This window comes from Oncorhynchus kisutch, linkage group LG8 (genome assembly GCF_002021735.2).
Source record: "Oncorhynchus kisutch isolate 150728-3 linkage group LG8, Okis_V2, whole genome shotgun sequence".
Taxonomy (NCBI): domain Eukaryota; kingdom Metazoa; phylum Chordata; class Actinopteri; order Salmoniformes; family Salmonidae; genus Oncorhynchus; species Oncorhynchus kisutch.
Genome location: NC_034181.2, coordinates 2348379 through 2373362, shown reverse-complemented (window position 1 = coordinate 2373362; position 24984 = coordinate 2348379). Strand labels below are relative to the sequence as shown.

At 45.2% G+C, this 24984-nt stretch overlaps 1 protein-coding gene across 6 annotated transcripts in view; it reads left to right on the top strand.

Moving 5' to 3' along the window:
* The first annotated feature begins 10183 nt into the window (after window positions 1-10183).
* rufy3 (RUN and FYVE domain containing 3) overlaps window positions 10184-24984 on the top strand; it is a 61507-nt gene continuing 46706 nt past the window's right edge. For 2 of the 6 annotated variants that reach the window (XM_031829534.1, XM_031829536.1), the window contains exon 1: window positions 10189-10494. In XM_031829534.1, coding sequence (XP_031685394.1) covers window positions 10212-10494 — 283 coding nt within the window. In that variant the 5' untranslated portion in view covers window positions 10189-10211. Of the gene's footprint in view, window positions 10495-22845; window positions 23662-24984 lie in introns of those variants that run through there. The other 4 variants (XM_031829533.1, XM_031829537.1, XM_031829535.1 and 1 more) reach the window with 4 other exon arrangements.

Genomic DNA, 24984 nt, shown 5'->3' with positions numbered 1-24984 from the left:
TCAATGTGGAGGCTATATACAGGGTGTTACGGTACAGAGTCAATGTGGAGGCTATATACAGGGGGTACCGGTACAGAGTCAATGTGGAGGCTATATACAGGGTATTACGGTACAGAGTCAATGCGGAGGCTATATACAGGGTATTACGGTACAGAGTCAATGTGGAGGCTATATACAGGGGGTACCGGTACAGAGTCAATGTGGAGGCTATATACAGGGTGTTACGGTACAGTGTCAATGTGGAGGCTATATACAGGGGGTACCGGTACAGAGTCAATGTGGAGGCTATATACAGGGTATTACGGTACAGAGTCAATGTGGAGGCTGTATACAGGGGGTACCGGTACAGAGTCAATGTGGAGGCTATATACACAGGGGGTACCGGTACAGAGTCAATGTGCTGGGGCACCAGTTAATCAGGGTAATTGAGGTAATATGTACTTGTAGGTAGAGTTATTAAAGTGACTATGCATAGATAATAAACAGAGAGTAGCAGCAGTGTAAAAGAGGAGTCTGGGTAGCCCTTTGATTAGCTGTTCAGGAGTCTTATGGCTTGGAGGTAGAAGCTGTTAAGAAGCCTTTTGGTCCTAGACTTGGCGCTCCGGTACCACTTGCCGTGCGGTAGCAGAGAGAACAGTCTATGACTTGAGTTGCTGGAGTCTTCGACAATTTTCAGGGCCTTCCTCTGACACCGCCTGGTATAGAGGTCCTGGATGGCAGGAGGCTTGTCCCCGGTGATGTACTGGGCCGTACACACTACCCTCTGTAGTGTCTTGCGTTCGGAGGCCGAGCAGTTGCCAACCCAGACAGTGATGCAACCAGTCAGGAAGCTCTCAATGGTGCAGCTGTATAACCTTTTGCCAAATCTTTTCAGTCTCCTGAGGGGGAATAGGTTTTGTCGTGCCCTTTTCACAACTGTCTTAGGGTGCTAGTTTGTTGGTGATGTGGATGCCAAGGAACTTGAAGCTCTCAACCTGCTGCACTACAGCCCCGTCGAGGAGAATGTGGGCGCGCTTGGTCCTCATTTTCCTGTAGTCCACAATCATCTCCTTTGTCTTGATCACATTGAGGGAGAGGTTGTTGTCTTGGCACCACACTGCCAGGTCTCTGACCTCCTCCCTATAGACGGTCTCATTGTTGTCGGTGATCAGGCCTGGTACAAATCATTTCCTAAGTTCTAGACCTCAGCTGAATCTGGTAATGAATGGTGTGGCTGTTGAACAAGTTGAGGAGACGAAATGACTTGGCGTTACCTTAGATTGTAAACTGTCATGGTCAATGGTTGTAAAGATGGGGAGACGTCTGTCCATAATAAAGAGATTCTCTGCTTTTTTGACACCAAAGATGGAGAGAGGACTAGAGATGATCAGATTTTTTTACACAACAATCCACAAAGCAAGTCCTTCAGGCTCTAGTTTGGTCTTGATTATTGTCCAGTCGTGTGCTCCAGTGCTGCAAGGAAAGACCTAGTTAAGCTGCAGCTGGTCCAGAACAGAGCGGCACGTTTTGCTCTTCATTGTGATCAGATTATTGTTGTGTAACACAAGTATTTATTGAATGTATTTCTGCCCTTTTTGGAGTTTGAACCGGTTCATAACATTATTTTGCCGTAACTGTGGGCTAAATGTAACTTTCTCCAGGGAAACAACCCAGGACTTTTATTCCTGGGAAAGAAACAGAATGCGCCACTGTGCTGGGTAGCAACAAACCCAAAACAAAGCCTAGTTTGTCTTTGAGCCTTTCTACACGGGTCTTCCTCTCTGCTACCGGACAGCCGAGCTGTTTATCTGCGTATCCAGCAAAAGACAACAGAAATTCAACAGGCTTGTCCTTACTTGGGTCAGGCCTGGTCCTTACTTGGGTCAGGCCTTGTCCTTACTTGGGTCAGTAAGGTGGGTTCTTATCCAGTTGGGTTCGATATTCCTCCCAGGGTTGGAGGTCAGTGCATGTCAGCTCTTGCTAACAACAATGCCACTTTTATATGTTTACATACCCTACATTACTCATCTCATATGTATATACTGTACTCTATACCATCTTGCCTATGCCGTTCTGTACCATCACTCATTCATATATCTTTATGTACATATTCTTTATCCCTTTACACTTGTGTGTATAAGGTAGTAGTTGTGGAATTGTTAGGTTAGATTACTCGTTGGTTATTACTGCATTGTCGGAACTAGAAGCACAAGCATTTCGCTACGCTCGCATTAACATCTGCTAACCATGTGTATGTGACATAAAATTTGATTTGATTTGATGCTCCAAACCCCAAAACATCTCTGGCCAAAGCCAGGTTAAAACAGCCACCGCTCAAGCTCCAAACGAATTAGATTCAGGTGTGTGTAATTAGGCTCTTACCCTTTCGGGCCTTCCCCTCTCCTGGCCAACAGATGTAGCCAACAAGCAGGAATATACTGTCCTTCACTCACCCACCCTCTCACTCCATCACCCTCCCCCTGACCCTGCAGGCGGGGCAGGGCGGCCATCGTCTACTGTAACTGAATTCTTTGTCCTCCTCCTACGAAGAGTATGAAATGTCGGACCAATGTGCAGCGTGGTATGTGTTCATAATGATTTATTTTACTGAACACTGAAAATACAAAATAACAACGTGAAAATGAATGAAAACCGAAACAGTCCTGTAAGATGCGTAAAACACTAAACAGAAAATAATCACCCACCAAAACACAGGTGGGAAAAGGCTGCCTAAGTATGATTCTCAATCAGAGACAACGAACAACACCTGCCTCTGATTGAGAACCATACCAGGCCAAACACAAAACCACAACATAGAAAAAAGAACATAGACTACCCATCCCAACTCACGCCCTGACCAAACTAACACAAACACATAACAAAGGAACTAAGGTCAGAACGTGACATCTACAGAGCGCTTCGGCGGGACAAGACGTCTCCATTCCTGTGTTTATCTTGGTGTACTTCTCTGCTTTTCAAATCTACAATCAGATTAAAAATATATTCTACAGATCAAACGATAGAGCTGTTTTAGTAACCACATGAAACATTTTCCTCTCAACTTTTATAAACTTTCCCAGAACTCAAGATCTAAACTTAGAGGTATGACATCTTAGTCTACTTCTCTGCTATTCAAATCTGGAAACGGAATAGAAGTATCTACTACCAATCAAGAGGTACAGCTGTTTTAGTAACCACAGCAACTATTTTAGCTAACTTCCCACTGTTGACTTAACTGCCATGGTACTTTTCAGACCTTTCAAATGATAACAATGAGCACATTCTAAGCATGAGACAATGAGCGCATTCTAAGCATGAGACAATGAGACAATGAGACAACATTGTGAGTGAATCAGCTACCACTTTTCCAAACAACGTAGACAAGAACTTAAAGGATATGACACCTTGGTCTACAATTAAATAATAATATATATATTTTTTTAAAGTACATTAACAGCAGTGGTTTAAGATGAGGGAGGACACCTGTTTTTTTTTCATGAGCATGGCCTTATTTCTAATACAATATATTGGACGACTGTCATTCCTATTCCATTCATCTAGTTCAATGTAACAGCGATAGGTTTAGGTTACTGTCATTCCTATTCCATTCATCTAGTTCAATGTAACAGCGATAGGTTTATGCTACTACATGATACTCAAATTTTTCCTATACCAAGGATCAATCCCAGGCCCGGCGCTTTTCTCAATTTACATCAACAACATAGCTCAGGCAGTAGGAAGCTGTAACGGGTGTCGTTGTCGGATGAGGAGGAATCGGACCAAAGCGCAGCATGGTAAGTGTTCATGACTTTTATTAAACAGAACACTGAAACAAAAATGACAAAGTGAATAAACGAAACTGAAACAGTCCTGTCAGGTGCAAAACAGAAAACAACTACCCACACAACGTAGGTGGGAAAAAGCTACCTAAGTATGGTTCCCAATCAGAAACAACAATAGTCAGCTGTCCCTGATTGAGAACCATACCCGTCCAAAACAAAGAAATACAAAACATAGAAAAAGGAACATAGAATGCCCACCCAAATCACGCCATCGGCGGTTGACGTCACCGGCTTTCTAGCCATCGCCGCTCCATTTTTCATGTATCCATTTGTTTTGTCTTGTTCCCTGCACACCTGGTTTTCATTCCCTAATCAATCTACATGTATTTATTCCTCTGTTCCCCATCATGTCTTTGTGTAGGATTGTTAGTGTTACGTGTATTTTGATATTGTGGATATTGTTATGCGCATTACTTTTTGTCTATGTTCCGTGTTTTGGGTACATTTTACCTTGTGCTGTCATTTTGACCGGAATAAAAGTGTGCCTGTTCACTACACTCTGCTCTCCTGCACCTGACTTAGCCTCCAAAGCACACTCCTGACAGAATCCTACACCAACCATGGAGTCAGGTACCCCGGTCAGAGGAGTCCAGGAACACGTCCAGGAACACGCGGCTATGCTACACCATCTCGGTGCCATGATGGATCGCTTTGTCCAGACCATAGACCGCTGTGAGAGACAGGAAGTCCCTCGACCAGCTCCAACCGGGGTCATCTCTACCCGTCCCGTCCGGATCCAGCTCCAACCGGGGTCATCTCTACCCGTCCCGTCCAGATCCACCTCATTACCTCACTGCTGAAGGGGGGACCAGTACGTTTGCAGTGGTCGGCTGAGGCGGACAGGGCTTTTGGTCACCTGAGGGCTCTGTTTACCTCGGCTCCCGTGCTGGCCCATCCGGATCCCTCTTTGGCGTTCACAGTGGAGGTGGACGCATCCGAGGCTGGGATAGGAGCTGTGCTCTCTCAGCGCTCGGGTACGCCACCGAAGCTCCGCCCCTGTGCCTTCTTCTCGAGGAAGCTCAGCCCGGCGGAGCGAAACTATGACGTGGGGGACCGGGAGCTGTTGGCTGTCGTCGAGGCCCTGAAGGCGTGGAGACATTGGCTTGAGGGGGCTTGACACCCTTTTCTCATCTGGACTGACCACCGCAATCTGGAGTACATCCGGGCAGCGAGGAGACTGAACCCTCGCCAGGCAAGGTGGACCATGTTTTTCACCCGTTTTGTTTTCACACTTTCCTACAGACCAGGTTCCCAGAACGTGAAGGCAGACGCACTGTCCCGGCTGTATGACACAGAGGAGCGGCTCATGGATCCCACTCCCACACTCCCGGCCTCCTGCCTGGTGGCACCAGTAGTGTGGGAGCTGGACGTGGACATTGAGCATGCGTTACGTGCAGAGCCATTCCCTCTCAGTGTCCAGCAGGGCGTCTGTATGTTCCATCTGCTGTCCGTGATCGGCTGATCTATTGGGCCCACACGTCACCCTCCTCTGGTCATCCAGGCATCGGTCGGACGGTGCGCTGTCTGAGTGGAAGTACTGGTGGCCCACGGACGTGAAGGTTTATGTTGCCTCTTGCTCGGTGTGCGCTCAGTGTAAGGCTCCTAGGCACCTGCCCAGAGGTAAGCTACACCCCTTACCCATTCCACAACGGCCATGGTCACACCTGTCGATCGATTTCTTGACTGATCTCCACCCAACACAGGGAAACACCACAATCCTGGTTGTTGTGGATCGTTTCTCTAAGTCCTGTCGTCTCCCCCCTCTGCCCGGTCTCCCTACGGCACTACAGACTGCGGAGGCCTTGTTTACGCACGCCTTCCGGCACTACAGGGTGCCTGAGGATATAGTGTCTCATCGGCGTCCCCAGTTCACTTCGAGGGTCTGGAAGGCATTCATGGAACGTCTGGGGGTCTCGATCAGCCGTACCTCGGGTTTTCACCCAGAGAGTAACGGGCAGGTGGAGAGAGTAAACCAGGATGTGGGTAGGTTTTCTAAGGTCTTATTACCAGGACCAGCCGGGGGAGTGGGCGGCGTTTGTGCCCTGGGCAGAGATGGCCCAGAACTTGCTCTGCCACTCCTCCACTAACCTCTCCCCCTTCTAGTGCGTACTGGGGTACCATCCGGTTCTGGCTCCTTGGGCTCCTGCGGTGGACGACTGGTTCCAGTGCGAGGAGGAGACATGGGACGCCGCTCATGGAGAGACTACAGAAAGATAGGGAGGGTGTTGATCCATCTGGAGAGACTACAGAAAGATAGGGAGGGTGTTGATCCATCTGGAGAGACTACAGAAAGATAGGGAGGGTGTTGATCCATCTGGAGAGACTACAGAAAGATAGGGAGGGTGTTGATCCATCTGGAGAGACTACAGAAAGATAGGGAGGGTGTTGATCCATCTGGAGAGACTACAGAAAGATAGGGAGGGTGTTGATCCATCTGGAGAGACTACAGAAAGATAGGGAGGGTGTTGATCCATCTGATTGGACTGCTGGTTGGATTAGTTTTATTTGCCCTGCACACAAAGAGACAACACACATTATTTTAGCCCTTGGCGCAGGCACAGTGCTCAGGCACCTGCACGAGCACATGGACACTCACTCAAACAGGGTAATAGATACCCTAGTTAGCGAGCTCGATGAAACTTGTTAACATAAATCTTTATATTGTCCACATTGTAACAAACTTATGGTAGCATAACAGTACATTGTGTAACATTATGACGGTTTTATATTGAACAATTTGGGAGCCAAGGACAACATACCTTGCAAGCCGAAGGTCAGGCAAAAGAGAACAATAAGGGGGTATGGAAATACAGATAACCTGCGATGGACCAAACCAAAATATACAATCACATGTATGTACAGTACTGATATGAAAAAGTGTTTTTACACCAAAGAAAAACATTAGCTATGCAGCTGTAATTAAATAAAAACATACACTGAATTATTATTGTTATCAAATTATTAACATCCCCTCTTGACCTGGCCTATTTGAATTGGTCCTTGTGTGCAACTTGGTGCATAATCTAGGAGAACATCACACTGCTACACCTATACAAATCTAGCATTTATTTCAATAGGAGCAGTGATACTAAGGGCAGGCATTTATTTCATCATGAGCAGTGATATTAAGGGCAGGCATTTATTTCATCAGGAGCAGTGATATTAAGGGCAGGCATTTATTTCAGCAGGAGCAGTGATACTAAGGGCAGGCATTTATTTCATCAGAAGCAGTGATACTCAGGGCAGGAGCAGTGATATTAAGGGCAGGCATTTATTTCAGTAGGAGCAGTGATACTAAGGGCAGGCATGTATTTCAGCAGGAGCAGGGATACTAAGGGTAGGAGCAGTGATACTAAGGGCAGGAGCAGTGATACTAAGGGTAGGAGCAGTGATACTCAGGGCAGGCATGTATTTCAGCAGGAGCAGGGATACTAAGGGTAGGAGCAGTGATACTAAGGGCAGGAGCAGTGATACTAAGGGCAGGAGCAGTGATACTATGGGCAGGAGCAGTGATACTAAGGGCAGGAGCAGTGATACTAAGGGCAGGAGCAGTGATACTAAGGGCAGGAGCAGTGATACTAAGGGCAGGAGCAGTGATACTAAGGGCAGGAGCAGTGATACTATGGGCAGGAGCAGTGATACTAAGGGCAGGCATTTATTTCAGTAGGAGCAGTGATACTAAGGGCAAGAGCAGTGATACTAAGGGCAAGAGCAGTGATACTAAGGGCAGGAGCAGTGATACTAAGGGTAGGAGCAGTGATACTAAGGGTAGGAGCAGTGATACTAAGGGCAGGAGCAGTGATACTAAGGGCAGGAGCAGTGATACTAAGGGCAGGAGCAGTGATACTAAGGGCAGGAGAAGTGATACTAAGGGCAGGAGCAGTGATACTAAGGGTAGGAGCAGTGATACTAAGGGTAGGAGCAGTGATACTAAGGGCAGGAGCAGTGATACTAAGGGCAGGAGCAGTGATACTAAGGGCAGGAGCAGTGATACTAAGGGCAGGAGCAGTGATACTAAGGGTAGGAGCAGTGATACTAAGGGCAGGAGCAGTGATACTAAGGGTAGGAGCAGTGATACTAAGGGCAGGAGCAGTGATACTAAGGGCAGGAGCAGTGATACTAAGGGTAGGAGCAGTGATACTAAGGGCAGGAGCAGTGATACTAAGGGCAGGAGCAGTGATACTAAGGGCAGGAGCAGTGATACTAAGGGCAGGAGCAGTGATACTAAGGGTAGGAGCAGTGATACTAAGGGCAGGAGCAGTGATACTAAGGGCAGGAGAAGTGATACTAAGGGCAGGCATTTATTTCAGCAGGAGCAGTGATACTAAGGGCAGGAGCAGTGATACTAAGGGCAGGAGCAGTGATACTAAGGGTAGGAGCAGTGATACTAAGGGTAGGAGCAGTGATACTAAGGGTAGGAGCAGTGATACTAAGGGCAGGAGCAGTGATACTAAGGGCAGGAGCAGTGATACTAAGGGCAGGAGCAGTGATACTAAGGGTAGGAGCAGTGATACTAAGGGCAGGAGCAGTGATACTAAGGGCAGGAGCAATGATACTAAGGGCAGGAGCAGTGATACTAAGGGTAGGAGCAGTGATACTAAGGGCAGGAGCAGTGATACTAAGGGCAAGAGCAGTGATACTAAGGGCAGGAGCAGTGATACTAAGGGCAGGAGCAGTGATACTAAGGGCAGGAGCAGTGATACTAAGGGTAGGAGCAGTGATACTAAGGGCAGGAGCAGGGATACTAAGGGCAGGAGCAGTGATACTAAGGGCAGGAGCAGTGATACTAAGGGCAGGAGCAGTGATACTAAGGACAGGAGCAGTGATACTAAGGGCAGGAGCAGTGATACTAAGGGTAGGAGCAGTGATACTAAGGGCAGGAGCAGTGATACTAAGGGCAGGAGCAGTGATACTATGGGCAGGAGCAGTGATACTAAGGGCAGGAGCAGTGATACTAAGGACAGGAGCAGTGATACTAAGGGCAGGAGCAGTGATACTAAGGGTAGGAGCAGTGATACTAAGGGCAGGAGCAGTGATACTAAGGGCAGGAGCAGTGATACTATGGGCAGGAGCAGTGATACTATGGGCAGGAGCAGTGATACTATGGGCAGGAGCAGTGATACTATGGGCAGGAGCAGTGATACTATGGGCAGGAGCAGTGATACTATGGGCAGGAGCAGTGATACTATGGGCAGGAGCAGTGATACTATGGGCAGGAGCAGTGATACTATGGGCAGGAGCAGTGATACTATGGGCAGGAGCAGTGATACTATGGGCAGGAGCAGTGATACTATGGGCAGGAGCAGGATACTAAGGGCAGGAGCAGTGATACTAAGGGCAGGAGCAGTGATACTAAGGACAGGAGCAGTGATACTATGGGTAGGAGCAGTGATACTATGGGTAGGAGCAGTGATACTATGGGTAGGAGCAGTGATACTATGGGTAGGAGCAGTGATACTAAGGACAGGAGCAGTGATACTATGGGCAGGAGCAGTGATACTATGGGTAGGAGCAGTGATACTATGGGCAGGAGCAGTGATACTATGGGCAGGAGCAGTGATACTATGGGCAGGAGCAGTGATACTATGGGCAGGAGCAGTGATACTATGGGCAGGAGCAGTGATACTATGGGCAGGAGCAGTGATACTATGGGCAGGAGCAGGGATACTAAGGGCAGGAGCAGTGATACTAAGGGCAGGAGCAGTGATACTAAGGACAGGAGCAGTGATACTAAGGGCAGGAGCAGTGATACTAAGGACAGGAGCAGTGATACTAAGGGCAGGAGCAGTGATACTAAGGGTAGGAGCAGTGATACTAAGGGCAGGAGCAGTGATACTAAGGGCAGGAGCAGTGATACTATGGGCAGGAGCAGTGATACTAAGGGCAGGCATTTATTTCAAGTACAGAGGAAAGACAGGGAGGGGAGGACAGCTGGAAGAGACAGAAGAGAGGAGGCAATTTTTTTTTTTACAAGATTAAGGGGTAGGACACAGCCGGATAAATCCTACTTTAAATGTGATAGGAAAGCATCCAACAGGGAAGTGGGATTATTGCCAGGAAACAGAGACCGTGGAGCATGGACTGATACAGTATGGGCAGTATCAGAGGGAAAGAGAGAGGATGAGATCTAGTATGAGGGAGAAGGGGGATACAGGAAATGAGTTTAAACAGTATTTTGAGTAGAACTTCATTAGATATAGTCTCAAATATATTGTTATCTTTTTAATAAAGAGCAACTGAGCTGTCAGAAAGGATTTAATTTCTCCGTCTTCTGGCCCAACACTCCAGTCCACTAGGTAACGGTAATGCCCCATAACGTTGGATGCCAACCTCCGATAAACCCCAACAAAGAAGAAGTTTCTCTCCCACTGCTGATTGGAAACGAGTCACATGCATGTGAAGATGGCGGAGCAGCGACTGTCAACAATCCCGTGTCCCATCCAGGATTCACCACTTTCACAAAGTTTGGATGCGTCGGGGGTCTCTGACAGAGAACACGTTCAAGATAAAACCGGACATGTTCCCGGCACCCCGGATGAGTCGTTCTCTCCGACATCTGTCATCTATTTTAAAGAGGCTCTGAGTTCAACCAACATTTCTTTTGAGAAGACTGGATTGTCATCTCCTACTTCTTCTGTTCAACATGAACTGGATATCAAGAGTACGTCGAAGAGTGAGTGTTTCAATATTTTACCATTTTTAACTAGTCAACTTGCTGTCTCTGACTCAAAAAGCGTATCTGTTGTACCAGCTAAGTTAGCTAGTTGTGCTTTTTGTCAACAACTAGTGAGCTGCCAACACCTCCTGACTGACTGTTGACTCAAATATACCTGGTCAACAAGCAGACAGAGTTGGACTAGGGGATATGAAGCCCTTATTTCGTCTTAACTAACTAGTCAACAAGCAGACAGAGTTGGACTAGGGGATATGAAGCCCTTATTTTGTCTTAACTAACTAGTCAACAAGCAGACAGAGTTGGACTAGGGGATATGAAGCCCTTATTTTGTCTTAACTAACTAGTCAACAAGCAGACAGAGTTGGACTAGGGGATATGAAGCCCTTATTTCGTCTAAACTAACTAGTCAACAAGCAGACAGAGTTGGACTAGGGGATATGAAACCCTTAACTAGCCAGCCAAAGACAACTTTCAGATTCGATTAACTCCAGTACAGAAAGAAGATATTATATCAGGGCTCTCTAACCCTGTTCCCTGGAGAGCCAAGTTACTCTCTAACCCTAAGAGAGTTTGACCTGATTTTAATATTTCACGTTACCTGCTTGATAAATTGAATCGAGTTAGTTACAACTGGAGTTGAAACAAAAACATACAGGAAGGTGCTGTCTTTATTTAACCAGGTAAGTCAGTTGAGAACAAATTGTTATTTACGATGACGGCCTACCAAAAGGCAAAGGGCCTCTCCTGCGGGAACGGGGGCCTGGGATTAAAAATAATATATAACAAACCAATATAAATATAGGCCAAAACACACATCACAACAAGAGAGACAACACTACATAAAGAGAGACCTAAGACGAAAGCGTAGCAACACATGACAACACAGCATGGTAGCAACTTAACAACATGGTAGCAGCACAGCATGGTAGCAGCACAACATGGTAGCAGCACAACATGGTAGCAGCACAACATGGTAGCAGCACAACATGGTAGCAGCACAACATGGTAGCAGCACAGCATGGTAGCAGCACAGCATGGTAGCAGCACAGCATGGTAGCAGCACAGCATGGTAGCAGCACAACATGGTAGCAGCACAGCATGGTAGCAGCACAACATGGTAGCAGCACAACATGGTAGCAGCACAACATGGTAGCAGCACAGCATGGTAGCAGCACAACATGGTAGCAGCACAACATGGTAGCAGCACAACATGGTAGCAGCACAGCATGGTAGCAGCACAGCATGGTAGCAGCACAACATGGTAGCAGCACAACATGGTAGCAGCACAACATGGTAGCAGCACAGCATGGTAGCAGAACAAAACATGATACAAACATTATTGGGCTCAGACAACAGAACTCCAGGACAAAGGTTGGAGAGCTCAGGTCTATATAATAGCTAGATAGCTTTGTTTCACAGGTCAAGGTAACATTTCTAGCCCATTGACCATTCTCAACCAAAAGGCCTGAGAACAACTAGCCCCATTTTTTTTTCTTTCTTCGCAGCAAGAGAGTAACGTTAGTTGCCATATTTATACAATTAAACCATATTCCGTCACCGTTATCGAGCCAATTTAAGAAGGAATATCATAGTAACTTGTAACGAAGTTAGAAGCTATATTCGGGGGAACTCAAAATAATAATTATTATAATAATTATTGCAAACTATGACTTGACTCAATAAAGCAATTTGAATATGTGGAAAGAGAATATAGTTTGCCCTTATTAAATATGATTAAATTATCGGCAGATAATTAGCCCAACAGGGTATGAGATACGGCCAATCTACCGTGCCTAAGGGCTGTTCATAAGCAGAACGCAACACGGAGTGCCTGGATACAGCTGTTAGCCGTTGTATATTCGCCATATACCGCAGAACCTGGGGGTACCTTTTAATTATAAACTGGTTACCGATGTAAAAAAGTAACTTTTTGTCATACCTGTGGTATATGGTCTGATATACCACAGCTTTCAGCCAATCAGCATTCAGGACTCGAACCAGGTTTATAATTGTAAATAAATCCCCTTTGCGCATGTGCATAACTATAGATAAAGCTGACAGGAGAGTTTGAGAGAGCAAGAAATAATGTGATTCATATTTTTTTTTAAACTGTTAGGCTACTTTCTGGCTGTTATGTGCCAGATGTTAAGACTACAAATGCCCATTTGCGAGATTGACTTTATCATTTCAATAGGCGTATGTACCAGTATAGCTTCCGTCCCTCTCCTCGCCCCTACCTGGGCTCGAACCAAGGACCCTCTGGACACATCGACAACAACCACCTCTCGAAGCATCGTTACCCATCACTCCACAAAAGCCGTGGCTCTTGCAGAACAAAGGGGGAACAACTACTTCAAGGTCTCAGAGCGAGTGACGTCACCGATTGAAACGCTATTATCATGCACCACTGCTAACTAGCTAGCCATTTCACATTTGTTACACATAGGCTACAGACTAAAATCTGGGTTTAGGATTGTAATAATATTTTGCAATGGTTTGCTTAGATCAAGGCAGGTAGCCTTTAACCCCTGATAGGCCTACATCTCATCTTAGGTAGCCTAGACAAGATGTGGGCGAGATGTAAACTGAATGTTTTAGCAGTTTGCTTAGTTCATATTAACAGACATGAATAACAAGGCGATTTCTCAAATTAGAGATGCTTGTTTCCCCCAATGGCCTGCTGGGATAGGCTACTGAGGATGGGGTTGTAATTTCAATCACTGAATTCAATATTAGTATGTACGGTACCACTCAAAAGTGTGGACACCTACTCATTCACAAGTTTTCTTTGTTTTGACTATTTTATACACTGTAGAAAAGTAGTGAAGACATCAACTGTGAAACAACACATATGGAAGCATGTAGTAACCAAAATAGTGGTAAACAAATTAAAATGTATTTAATATTTGAGATTCTTCAAATAGCCACCCTTTGCCTTGATGACAGCTTTGCACACTCTTGGCATTCTCTCAACCAGCTTCATGAGTTAGTCACCTGGAAGGCATTTCAATTAACAGGTGTGCCAGGTTAACAGGTGTGCCTTCTTAAAAGTTAATTTGTGGAATTTCTTTCCTTCTTAAATGCGTTTGATCAAATCAGTTGTGTTGTGACAAGGTATAGTGGTATACAGAAGGTAGCCCTATTTGGTAAAAGACCAAGTCCATATTATGGCAAGAACAGCTCAAATAAGCAAAGAGAAATGACAGTCAATCATTACTTTAAAACCTGAATGTCAGTTAATCCGGAAAATTTCAATAACTTTTAAAGTTTCTTCAAATGCAGTCGCAAAAACCATCAAGCGCTATGATGAAACTGGCTCTCATGAGGACTGCCACAGGAAAGGAAGACCCAGAGTTACCTCTGCTGCAGAGGATAAGTTACCAGCCTCAGAAGTTGCAGCCCAAATAAATGCTTCAAAGAGTTTAATTCACAAAACACATCTCAACATATTGTTCAGAGGAAACTGCGTGAACCAGGCCTTCATGGTCGAATTTCTGCAAAGAAACCACTACTGAAGGACACCAATAAGGAGAGACTTGTTTGGGCCAAGAAACACAAGCAATGGACATTAGACTGGTGGAAATCTATCATTAGGTCTGGAGTCCAAAGAGATTTTAGGTTCCAACCACCGTGTCTTTGTGAGAATCAGAGTAAGTGAATGAATGATCTCTGCATGTGTGGTTCCCACCGTGAAGCATGGAGGAGGAGGTGTGATGGTGTGGGGGTGCATTGCCGGTGACACTGTCTGTGATTTATTTGGAATTCAAGGCACACTTAACCAGCATGGCTACCACAGCATTCTGCAGCGATACGCCGGCCCATATGGTTTTGGGCTTAGTGCGACTGTCATTTGTTTATCAACAGGACAATGACCCAACACGCCTCCAGGCTATTTGACCAAGAAGGAGAGTTATTGAGTGCTGCATTAGATGACCTGGCCTCCACAATCACCTGACCTCAACCCAATTGAGATGGTTTGGGATGAGTTGGACCGCTGAGTGAAGAAAAGCAGCCAACAAGTGCTCAGCATATGTGAGAACTCCTTCAAGATGGTTGGAAAAGCATTCCAGATGAAGCTGGTTGAGAGAATGCCAAGAGTGTGCGAAGCTGTCATCAAGGCAAAGGGTGGCTACTTTGAAGAATCTCAAATATAAAATATATTTTGATTTGCTTAATGCTTTTTTTGGTTACTACATGATTCCATATGTGTTATTTCATAGTTTTGATGTCTTCACTATTATTCTACAATGTAAAAAATAAAAACCCATTGAATTAGTAGGTGTGTCCAAACTTTTGACTGATACTGTAATGAGTGTTTGTAATGAATGTTTGTCAACAACAGCCAGTGTTTATTTTTTAGACTTAATTTGACCTGTAGCCTAATCTGACTGTTACATCAATCTAATGCGTTCACAATAACACAAGACAACAACAACAACAACAACCTGGAATTACAGGCCATCTATTGATAATAACACAAGACTACAACAAACTGGAGTTACAGGCTATCTATTGATAATAACACAAGACTACAACAAACTGGAGTTACAGGCTATCTATTGATAATAACACAAGACTACAACAAACTGGAGTTACAGGCTATCTATTGATAATAACACAAGACTACAACAAACTGGAGTTACAGGCTATTCAATCTGTTTGACAGCTCCAGGTAGGCTACACAAGTGGCACAAATGGATTTGCAATGACTCCAGTGATATCGTCATTTCAACACATTTATTGTATCAAATGGTAGCCGAAAATGGCATATATATTAATAAGCTGCTTGGTCAACTGAGGCAAATGTATCATTCAACACATTTAGCCTCATGTCAGTTTCAGTTTCATTGAGGAATTTTCCCCCCTGAAGAAGTTCCACAACTTACATTTCAAATTTCCCCTCGGCATCCCCCCGAGAACCAGGAACTGAACACACTTCGCTTGATACCGTTTTCTTTAAGCAGTCAACACTAGAATGTAGTTTAAACCACCAACGAGTGGATTTATGTAGTGCGCCCCAAATAGTTATTGTTTTGTCTCCATTAGCGCCCTCAACATCCCCCCCTCCCCACCACTCAGCAACAGGTCACAGTGAAATCATATATATTTTAAAGAGAAATGTCATGGCGGCCACGGTGCAACTTAGAAATAGCCAACAACGCGACCAATACATTTTAACCCGCGACATCGTTTTCAAAGTAGCCCAATAATTCAGTTTAAACCACCAAGGAGTGGATTTATGTAATGAGCCCTAAGTCATTTTCCAGTGCGTTGTCTCCATTATTTCTTGATGCGCATCAGTTCTAGAGCATCAATGTTTATAGGTGTCTCCATAATGACAATCTAAATAGCCAAGTCCTACAACTGGTAAAAAGTTGTCATGACGTGCGAGCGTGCTGGTCTCTCCTCTCGCTCACATCACTCAGCCAATAGCTGTACTGCTCTCTCAACACAGACACACCCCTCCGGTCCTCCCCATCACTCACTCAGCAACAGCCTGCCTCACTACCTGACAGTCAGCAGCAGGTCACAGTGAAATAGATTTTTAAGAGAAATGCCACGGTGCAACCTAGAAATAGCACAAAAACCCGCCATCCTCGACAAATACATTTTCACCCGTGGCATCGTTTTCAAAGTAGCCCAATTTTGTGGGAAAACCGCAAACATTGCAACACTGCTGTTTTGTCATGTCAGTAGTTCAAGTTTTCCCAAATTTGGTCCTGGGGCCAGACGGCCCTCTTTCCTCTGCACATTGTACAGCTGGGTCGAAGTTGCCCCAAAACCCTGATCCTGGGTCACTGTTCTTATTTTTGAATTACATTTTTTATTTCACCTTTATTTAACCAGGTAGGCTAGTTGAGAACAAGTTCCCATTTACAATTGCGACCTGGCCAAGATAAAGCAAAGCAGTTCGACAGATACAACGACACAGAGTTACACATGGAGTAAAACAAACATACAGTCAATAATGCAGTATAAACAAGTCTATATACAATGTGAGCAAATGAGGTGAGAAGGGAGGTAAAGGCAAAAAAGGCCATGATGGCAAAGTAAATACAATATAGCAAGTAAAACACTGGAATGGTAGATTTGCAATGAAAGAATGTGCAAAGTAGAAATAAAAATAATGGGGTGCAAAGGAGCAAAATAAATAAATAAATACAGTTGGGAAAGAGGTAGTTGTTTGGGCTAAATTATAGGTGGGCTATGTACAGGTGCAGTAATCTGTGAGCTGCTCTGACATCTGGTGCTTAAAGCTAGTGAGGGAGGTAAGTGTTTTTATATCGTTAAGGTGCACTTTTAGTTTTTTGACAAGATGGCGACACTGAAATGACATTTCCTGACAATCAAATACGCCACCAAGCATTCTCATAGGACACAATGGGATGACGTCATCGATGGCTTCGTCCATATATTTTTTTACAGTCAATGAGCTAGATTGACAAGATAAGATGTAGAATGACAGACCAGATGTGGAAGACGAGATGTAGAATGACAGACCAGATGTAGAATGACAGACCAGATGTAGAATGACAGACCAGATGTAGAATGACAGACCAGATGTAGAATGACAGACCAGATGTGGAAGATGAGATGTAGCTAGATGTGGAAGACGAGATGTAGAATGACAGACCAGATGTAGAATGACAGACCAGATGTAGCTAGATGTGGAAGACGAGATGTAGAATGACAGACCAGATGTAGCTAGATGTGGAAGACGAGATGTAGAATGACAGACCAGATGTGGGAGACGAGATGTAGAATGACAGACCAGATGTGGAATGACAGACCAGGTGTAGCTAGATGTGGAAGACGAGATGTAGAATGACAGACCAGGTGTAGCTAGATGTGGAAGACGAGATGTAGAATGACAGACGAGATGTAGAATGACAGACCAGATGTGGGAGACGAGATGTAGAATGACAGACGAGATGTAGCTAGATGTGGGAGACGAGATGTAGAATGACAGACCAGATGTAGCTAGATGTGGAAGACCAGATGTAGAATGACAGACCAGGTGTAGCTAGATGTGGAAGACCAGATGTAGAATGACAGACCAGGTGTAGCTAGATGTGGGAGACGAGATGTAGAATGACAGACCAGATGTAGCTAGATGTGGAAGACCAGATGTAGAATGACAGACGAGATGTAGCTAGATGTGGAAGACCAGATGTAGAATGATAGGATGTAGCAGACAAGGTGGCTACAGTGAAATGCTCAGGCCTCTTGTGATTTGAATCCATCCTGATTCCTGAGTTGTGTTTTATGTTGAGTTAAATTGGCAGTGTGTGACTGAAATAACCTTGGATGAGACCAGTGGAATTTCCAGTATTTGTGTGAAAATACTGCACAGAAGTTAAGTCCGGAGTCAGTGTGGAAAGCTGACATTGTCATGAGGATGTGTGGTTCGAAGGGCCGTAGGTGATGAGTAACCTTCTCCGGAGCTTAATTTATAACCATAAATGTTACACATAATATCTGCGCGATACATTTCTAAAAATATATATTTAAAAAATGTTTAAACTTGACGCACGGAAATACATACGCATGTAAAACTGAGCGTGAACGAGCATTTATAACGACGGCTGGATGTTGTCCGCCGTTCAGCTTTCATGGTGACAATAACGCCCTTATTTGGCTTTGTGAATATTGGAATTAGACAGTATCTATAGGAAATAGCAATGGCCAAGTCTTTGGAGGTGTTGACATGAGGTTTTCTTTTCCAGTGAAATGTGCTTAACAAGTCACATAATAAGTTGCGTGGGACTCACTCTGTGTGCAATAATAGTGTTTAACATCATTTTTGAATGACTGCCTCGTCTCTGTACCCTACACATACAAATAGGTCCCTCAGTGTAGCAGTGAATTTCAAACACAGATTCAACCACAAAACACCAGGGAGGTTTTCCAACGCCTCGCAATGAAGGGCACCCATTGGTAGATGGGTAATAAAATAAACAGACATCGAATATCCCTTTTGAGCATGGTGAAATGAATGATTACACTTTGGATGGTGTATCAATACACCCAGTCCTTCCTAACTCCGTTGCCGGAGAGGAAGGAAACAAAACAGGGATTTCACCATGAGGCCAATGGTGACTGTAAAACAGTGAGTTTAATGGCTGTGAAAGGAGAATTTTGATAATGGATCAACAACATTGTAGTTACTCCACAATACTAACCTAAAGGACAGAGTGAAAAGGAGGAAGCCTGTACAGAATACAAATATTACAAAAATAGTGATGCTCCAATATGACATTTTTGGCTGATAAGCGATATTTACAATTTTAGCGGCCTTTTTTAAGAACTCTAGTATAGGTAAATAGTTAAAACACACACACATTGACACAGCGGTCTAAGACACTGCATCTCAGTGCTAGAGGTGTCACTACAGACCCTGGTTCAGCGGTCTAAGGCACTGCATCTCAGTGCTAGAGGCGTCACTACAGACCCTGGTTCAGTGGTCTAAGACACTGCATCTCAGTGCATCACTACAGACCCTGGTTCAGCGGTCTAAGGCACTGCATCTCAGTGCTAGAGGCGTCACTACAGACACCCTGGTTCAAATCCAGGCTGTATCACATCCGGCCGTGATTGGGAGTCCCTTTAGGGCGGTGCACAGTTGGCCCAGCATTGGCCGGGGTAGGCCGTCATTGTAAATAAGAATTTGTTCTGAACTGACTTGCCTAGTTAAATAAAGGTCACACACACACACCACACTGACTAAACATGTATTTTGTTGGCATTTCTGCATGTCCCCATTACCAGTAAAACATGATCAAATCTGATTTCTTTCACTTGCTTGCTGTGCTGTTCTGTTCATTTGTTCAGTCGTTTCATTCTCAACCAGCATTTCTATGGAACGCCTTTTGGGTCGTTGCTATGGCACGCCGTTTGGGTCGTTGCTATGGCACGCCGTTTGTGTCGTTGCTATGGCACGCCGTTTGGGTCGTTGCTATGGCACGCCGTTTGGGTCGTTGCTATGGCACGCCGTTTGGGTCGTTGCTATGGGACGCCGTTTGGGTCGTTGCTATGGGACGCCGTTTGGGTCGTTGCTATGGCACGCCGTTTGGGTCGTTGCTATGGCACGCCGTTTGGGTCGTTGCTATGGGACGCCGTTTGGGTCGTTGCTATGGGACGCCGTTTGGGTCGTTGCTATGGGACACCGTTTGGGTCGTTGCTATGGGACACCGTTTGGGTCGTTGCTATGGCACGCCGTTTGGGTCGTTGCTATGGCACGCCGTTTGGGTCGTTGCTATGGGACGCCGTTTGGGTCGTTGCTATGGGACGCCGTTTGGGTCTTTGCGTGTCAAATAACAGTCTTTGACCAATCAGGACATGAATATGACTGCACGTCACACAACAATTTAAAGCTTTTATAATTTGTTTACGCAGTTAATTTACAATCACTCATATTTCATTTGTCACAACAATTCATCGATACTTATGCTGTGATGCTGGTAAAGTTGTCTCGCGCACCTACAGTGCTGGTCATAAAAGCTAGCTAGCTCATGGATACAAACAATGTTCTTCCCCAAAACACAGCAAAACAACAATCTGTTTCAGTAGCTATAGTAGCTAACTATATAGCTAGGTGTCATCATCTAAAATAACCCTAATTTATAAGACAGTTCTTATTTGTTTTAATGATGGTCGGACCCATCTATGTGAAGCTAGCCACAATAAGGATTAGGCACAATATTGGACTTGGCGGTTAAAATAAAAGTATGGCATAATTCTACTATTTGTATTAATTTGCTTCACTGTCAGTGACACACTTTTATTTTTGAAGGCAAACTGCAAATTCCACAATTGTTCCTAATCCTTATTGTGGCTATCTTCACAACACATAACCCGGTCCGGTCGAGCCTCACTAGCCAGATGAAGTTAGCTGGCTGCTTATAACGTTAGCTTTGGGCAACAGGGTTAAGTAGCTGGCTAGCTATTTATTTTCATGAACTGAAGTTCAATTTCAATCAGCGAACAACAAGTGGCAACCTAGCTAATACTTACAAGGATTCCTCAATCATTGCTTAGAATAATGATAAATGACTGCAGTTCCTACTGGTCATTGTTTTCAGGCTGGTTGTATTGATGCTAGCTAGGTACCAAGCTAAAGCTAGCTACCCCAGAAGTTGCGGTCGAACAAATGATGCTTTATTACCAACATAGTATTGTAAACACATCGTTCGTGGCCGGTGTTTGCTTGTTTGCAGACATTTTTATACAGCTTTGACAGTGCTACTGTATCTTTTTGACACGCAAAGACCCAAACGGCGTTCCGTAGTATGTATGTCGTGAAGCTAATAGCAGTGACGAGCTAATAGCAGTGACGAGCTAATAGCAGTGACCTTCTAATAGCAGTGACCTTCTAATAGCAGTGACGAGCTAATAGCAGTGACGAGCTAATAGCAGTGACGAGCTAATAGCAGTGACGAGCTAATAGCAGTGACGAGCTAATAGCAGTGACGAGCTAATAGCAGTGACGAGCTAATAGCAGTGACGAGCTAATAGCAGTGATTTTTCAGACATCTGAAAAATAGCGCATTTGTTAGTGTGTACTGGTGCTCGACCAGTCGGCGAAAGCCAACATCCCCCACGGCAGAGAACGGTTGTTTGTCAAGGGCAATGAATTCCATTATCTTGGCGTTAAATGAATCGCCTTTGAGTCGTCTCGCTGAAATGTTGTTACTATTTCAAATGACTGCTGGACTTGTTGTCTGCTCCATCCACACAGCAGACATTGTGGGCTAGGTTAGGAATGCTGTGTTGCACGTGTAGCGCTACATTTTATGTGGAGTCATTACGTCATCCAGTCAGCGGAAGTCCTGTTGGAGAAAACAGCTGGTTGATGAGACAGGTCGAAGGAGAATGGCAAGAATCGGTAAAGCTAAGAGGCTGGCCACAAACAGACAAAATAACAGTGATGTGCAGAACGGCATCTCGGAACGCACAACTCATTGATCTTTGTCACGGATGGGCAATTGCAGCAGACAACCACACCGGGTTCCACTCCTATCAGCTAAAAACAAGAAGAAGAAGAGGCTCCAGTCGGCACGCCATCACCAACACTGGACAACTGAGGAGTGGAAAAACATCGTCAGGAACATGACAGCGAGTTCAGTTTACTTGAGTCCTGGTCAGTCCCCAGACCTCAACCCAATAGATTATCTCAGTGTCCTGGTCAGTCCCCAGACATCAACCCAATAGATTATCTCAGTGTCCTGGTCAGTCCCCAGACCTCAACCCAATAGACCATCTCAGTGTCCTGGTCAGTCTCCAGAACTCAACCCAATAGACCATCTCAGTGTCCTGGTCAGACCCCAGAACTCAACCCAGTAGACCATCTCAGTGTCCTGGTCAGTCCCCAGAACTCAACCCAATAGATTATCTTTGGGATGAGATGGCACGGGCTGTGAGCAGCATGAATATACCACCGTCCAATCAGCAGCAACTGTGTGATGCCGTCGTGTCAACATGGACCAACGTCCCTGTGGAACATTTGAAACACCTTAAAAAAATAAAAAAATAAAAATCCCAAAGAATTCAAGCTGTTCTGGAGGCAAGGTGGGAGGGGTGTCCAAGCCAGTTCTAAATGTGGGGGGTCCAAGCCAGTTCTAAAGGTGGGGGGGGAGGTCCAAGCCAGTTCTAAATGTGGGGGGGGGGTCCAAGCCAGTTCTAAATGTGGGGGGTGCAAGCCAGTTCTAAATGTGGGAGGAGTCCAAGCCAGTTCTTTTAATAAGGCCGCTGGGACCTGAGAAGTCGTTAGCTACCACATCAGCCCAGGTTGTTACGTCAGTGTGAAATGTTTTAAAAACATGTTATTTTATTTTGAAGTTTGTTCGACAACCGTGCACATTCATGTTTCATTCTTTATTTAACTAGGTAAGTCATTGATAAATGGGTTATCTGTGGAAGATACAACACCTCTCTGATTCATAGGGGTTGGGTTATCTGTGGAAGATACATTTCAGTTGAATACATTGTTGTAACTGGCTAGGTATCCCCTTTCCTTGAAACAACCAAGGATTAACATGTCCTGTTTTTATGGGGCAGTATCCTGTAAATAGTGGTGGCTGAGTAAAGTGGTACTTCTCAGCTCGGTGTTTGATTACTAGTTCTAACCTGCCAGGAAATCTGGCTGATGCCAGAGAGAGCGACGAGCCGCCCCTGCCTCCCTTCCTGCATCAAAGGTACCCTCCCCCCTCTCTCTCTCCCTCCCTCCCTCCCTGCATCAAAGATGCCCTCCCTCTCTCCCTGCAACAAATGTGCATCAGGGGAATTAGTCCCTTCCCCTCCCCATGCACCATCTGGTCAGGTGATGTTGCTCTTTTACCCAGCTAGCTCATTATCAGGCAGCCATCTTGGTCAACACCCACTCTGCTGTCTGTCAGAGGAGCAGCGACTCACACAACCAATCCTGTGAGGGCTAGCCGAACGAGAGGGGCAGAGGCAGAGCCCACCAAAGGAGAGGCTGTCATTCCAGCAGAGCAGAGACCTAGCGTTGTCATCCCAGTACCCAGGCCGCGCCCAGGCAGAGACCTAGCGTTGTTACCCCAGTACCCAGGCCGCGCCGCAGAGGAAAGGAGGAGAGGGCAGGGCTGCAGCTTTTGTTGAGACAGACGCACACTGGTAGCTTTTCTCCTCAGTCCTCTGTAAAAAAAACGGGAGTGAGTGAAGGGGGGAGGAGGCACGGAGAGGAAGGCGAGAATTAACACCATCCATCCTTTTTTTCTATCTGGGAAGACTGCTGAGTGCTGCTCTTCTTCTCTCTTTTCATTCCTGTTCCTATTGTATCTGGGAAGACTGCTGTCGTTCAGCACAGAGATTTTCTCTATCTTTAATTCCTATTGTATCTGTGAAGACTGCTGTTGTTCGGCACAAATCCTCTCCATCCCCCTCCTTGCGGCCTTTGCGTCGCCTGGACAGAGAGCGTTCCTGCTTTGTTGCCGTTCGTCTCTCAGCCCTCTATTCGCTGAGTCATCATGGCAGACGTTACACCTCAGGCCGATGCCCCGACCCCCACCACTGACAAGATCACGCAGGCAGCCCGGGAGACCATCTATCTGTGTAACTTCCGCGTGTCGGTGGACGGAGAATGGCTCTGTCTCAGGGAGCTCAACGACATCTCTCTCACCCCAGACCCAGAGCCAGCCCACGAAGGTAGGTGGTAGACCGTAACATAGACAGAGGGGACCTGATCCTAGATCAGCACTCCTACTGAGACTCTTTATGACCTGATCCTAGATCAGCACTCCTACTGAGACTATTTATGACCTGATCCTAGATCACCACTCCTACTGAGACTCTGTATGACCTGATCCTAGATCACCACTCCTACTGAGACTCTTTATGACCTGATCCTAGATCACCACTCCTACTGAGACTCTTTATGACCTGATCCTAGATCACCACTCCCAAGAGGAGGAATGAATGGAATTTTACAGTATTTCAATTTAAATGTTTCAAGAAGAAAATGACATGTATTTTGTTGTTGAGTGGAGACCATAACATTAGTAATCTCAAAAAAAAAATATATATATTTTTGTTTAGCTCATAATTAAATGTTGAAGTATGCATTGAGGTGTCTGTAATAAAATAAACTTGGCAAAAACATGTAGACATTTAATAAATGGATCGTTATAACTTCCTAAATATATTTTACAACGGAGGGGGGTGTACCAAGATGGAGGCACGGTGGCTTCAACACAGCGCCCCCTATCTGTCATCTAGTGTAGAGAGAGACAACGCTATGTTGTCTTTAGGTCTGTCTTTATGTAGTAAGGCAGCCACACATGACAACACAGCAGGGTAGTAACACAACATGGTAGCAACACAGCAGGGTAGTAACACAACTTGGTAGCAACACAGTATGGTAGCAACACAACGTGGTAGCAACACAACGTGGTAGCAACACAGCATGGTAGCAACACAACGTGGTAGCAACACAACGTGGTAGCAACACAACGTGGTAGCAACACAACGTGGTACAAACATTATTGGGCACGGACAACAGCACAAAGGGCAAGAAGGTAGAGTCAGGTTTGTAGGGCTCCTTGCTCGCATACACTTTTTCAGTTCTGCCCACAAGTGTTCTATAGGATTGAGGTCAGGGCTTTGTGATGGCCACTCCATTACCTTGACTTGGTTGTCCTTAAGCCATTTTGCCACAACTTTGGAAGTAGGCTTGGGGGTCATTGTCCATTTGGAAGACCCATTTGCGACCAAGCTTTAACTTCCTGACTGATGTCTTGAGATGTTGCTTCATCATATCCACATATATATATACAGTGCCTTGCGATAGTATTCGGCCCCCTTGAACTTTGCGACCTTTTGCCACATTTCAGGCTTCAAACATAAAGATATAAAACTGTATTTTTTTGTGAAGAATCAACAACAAGTGGGACACAATCATGAAGTGGAACGACATTTATTGGATATTTCAAACTTTTTTAACAATTCAAAAACGGAACAATTGGGCGTGCA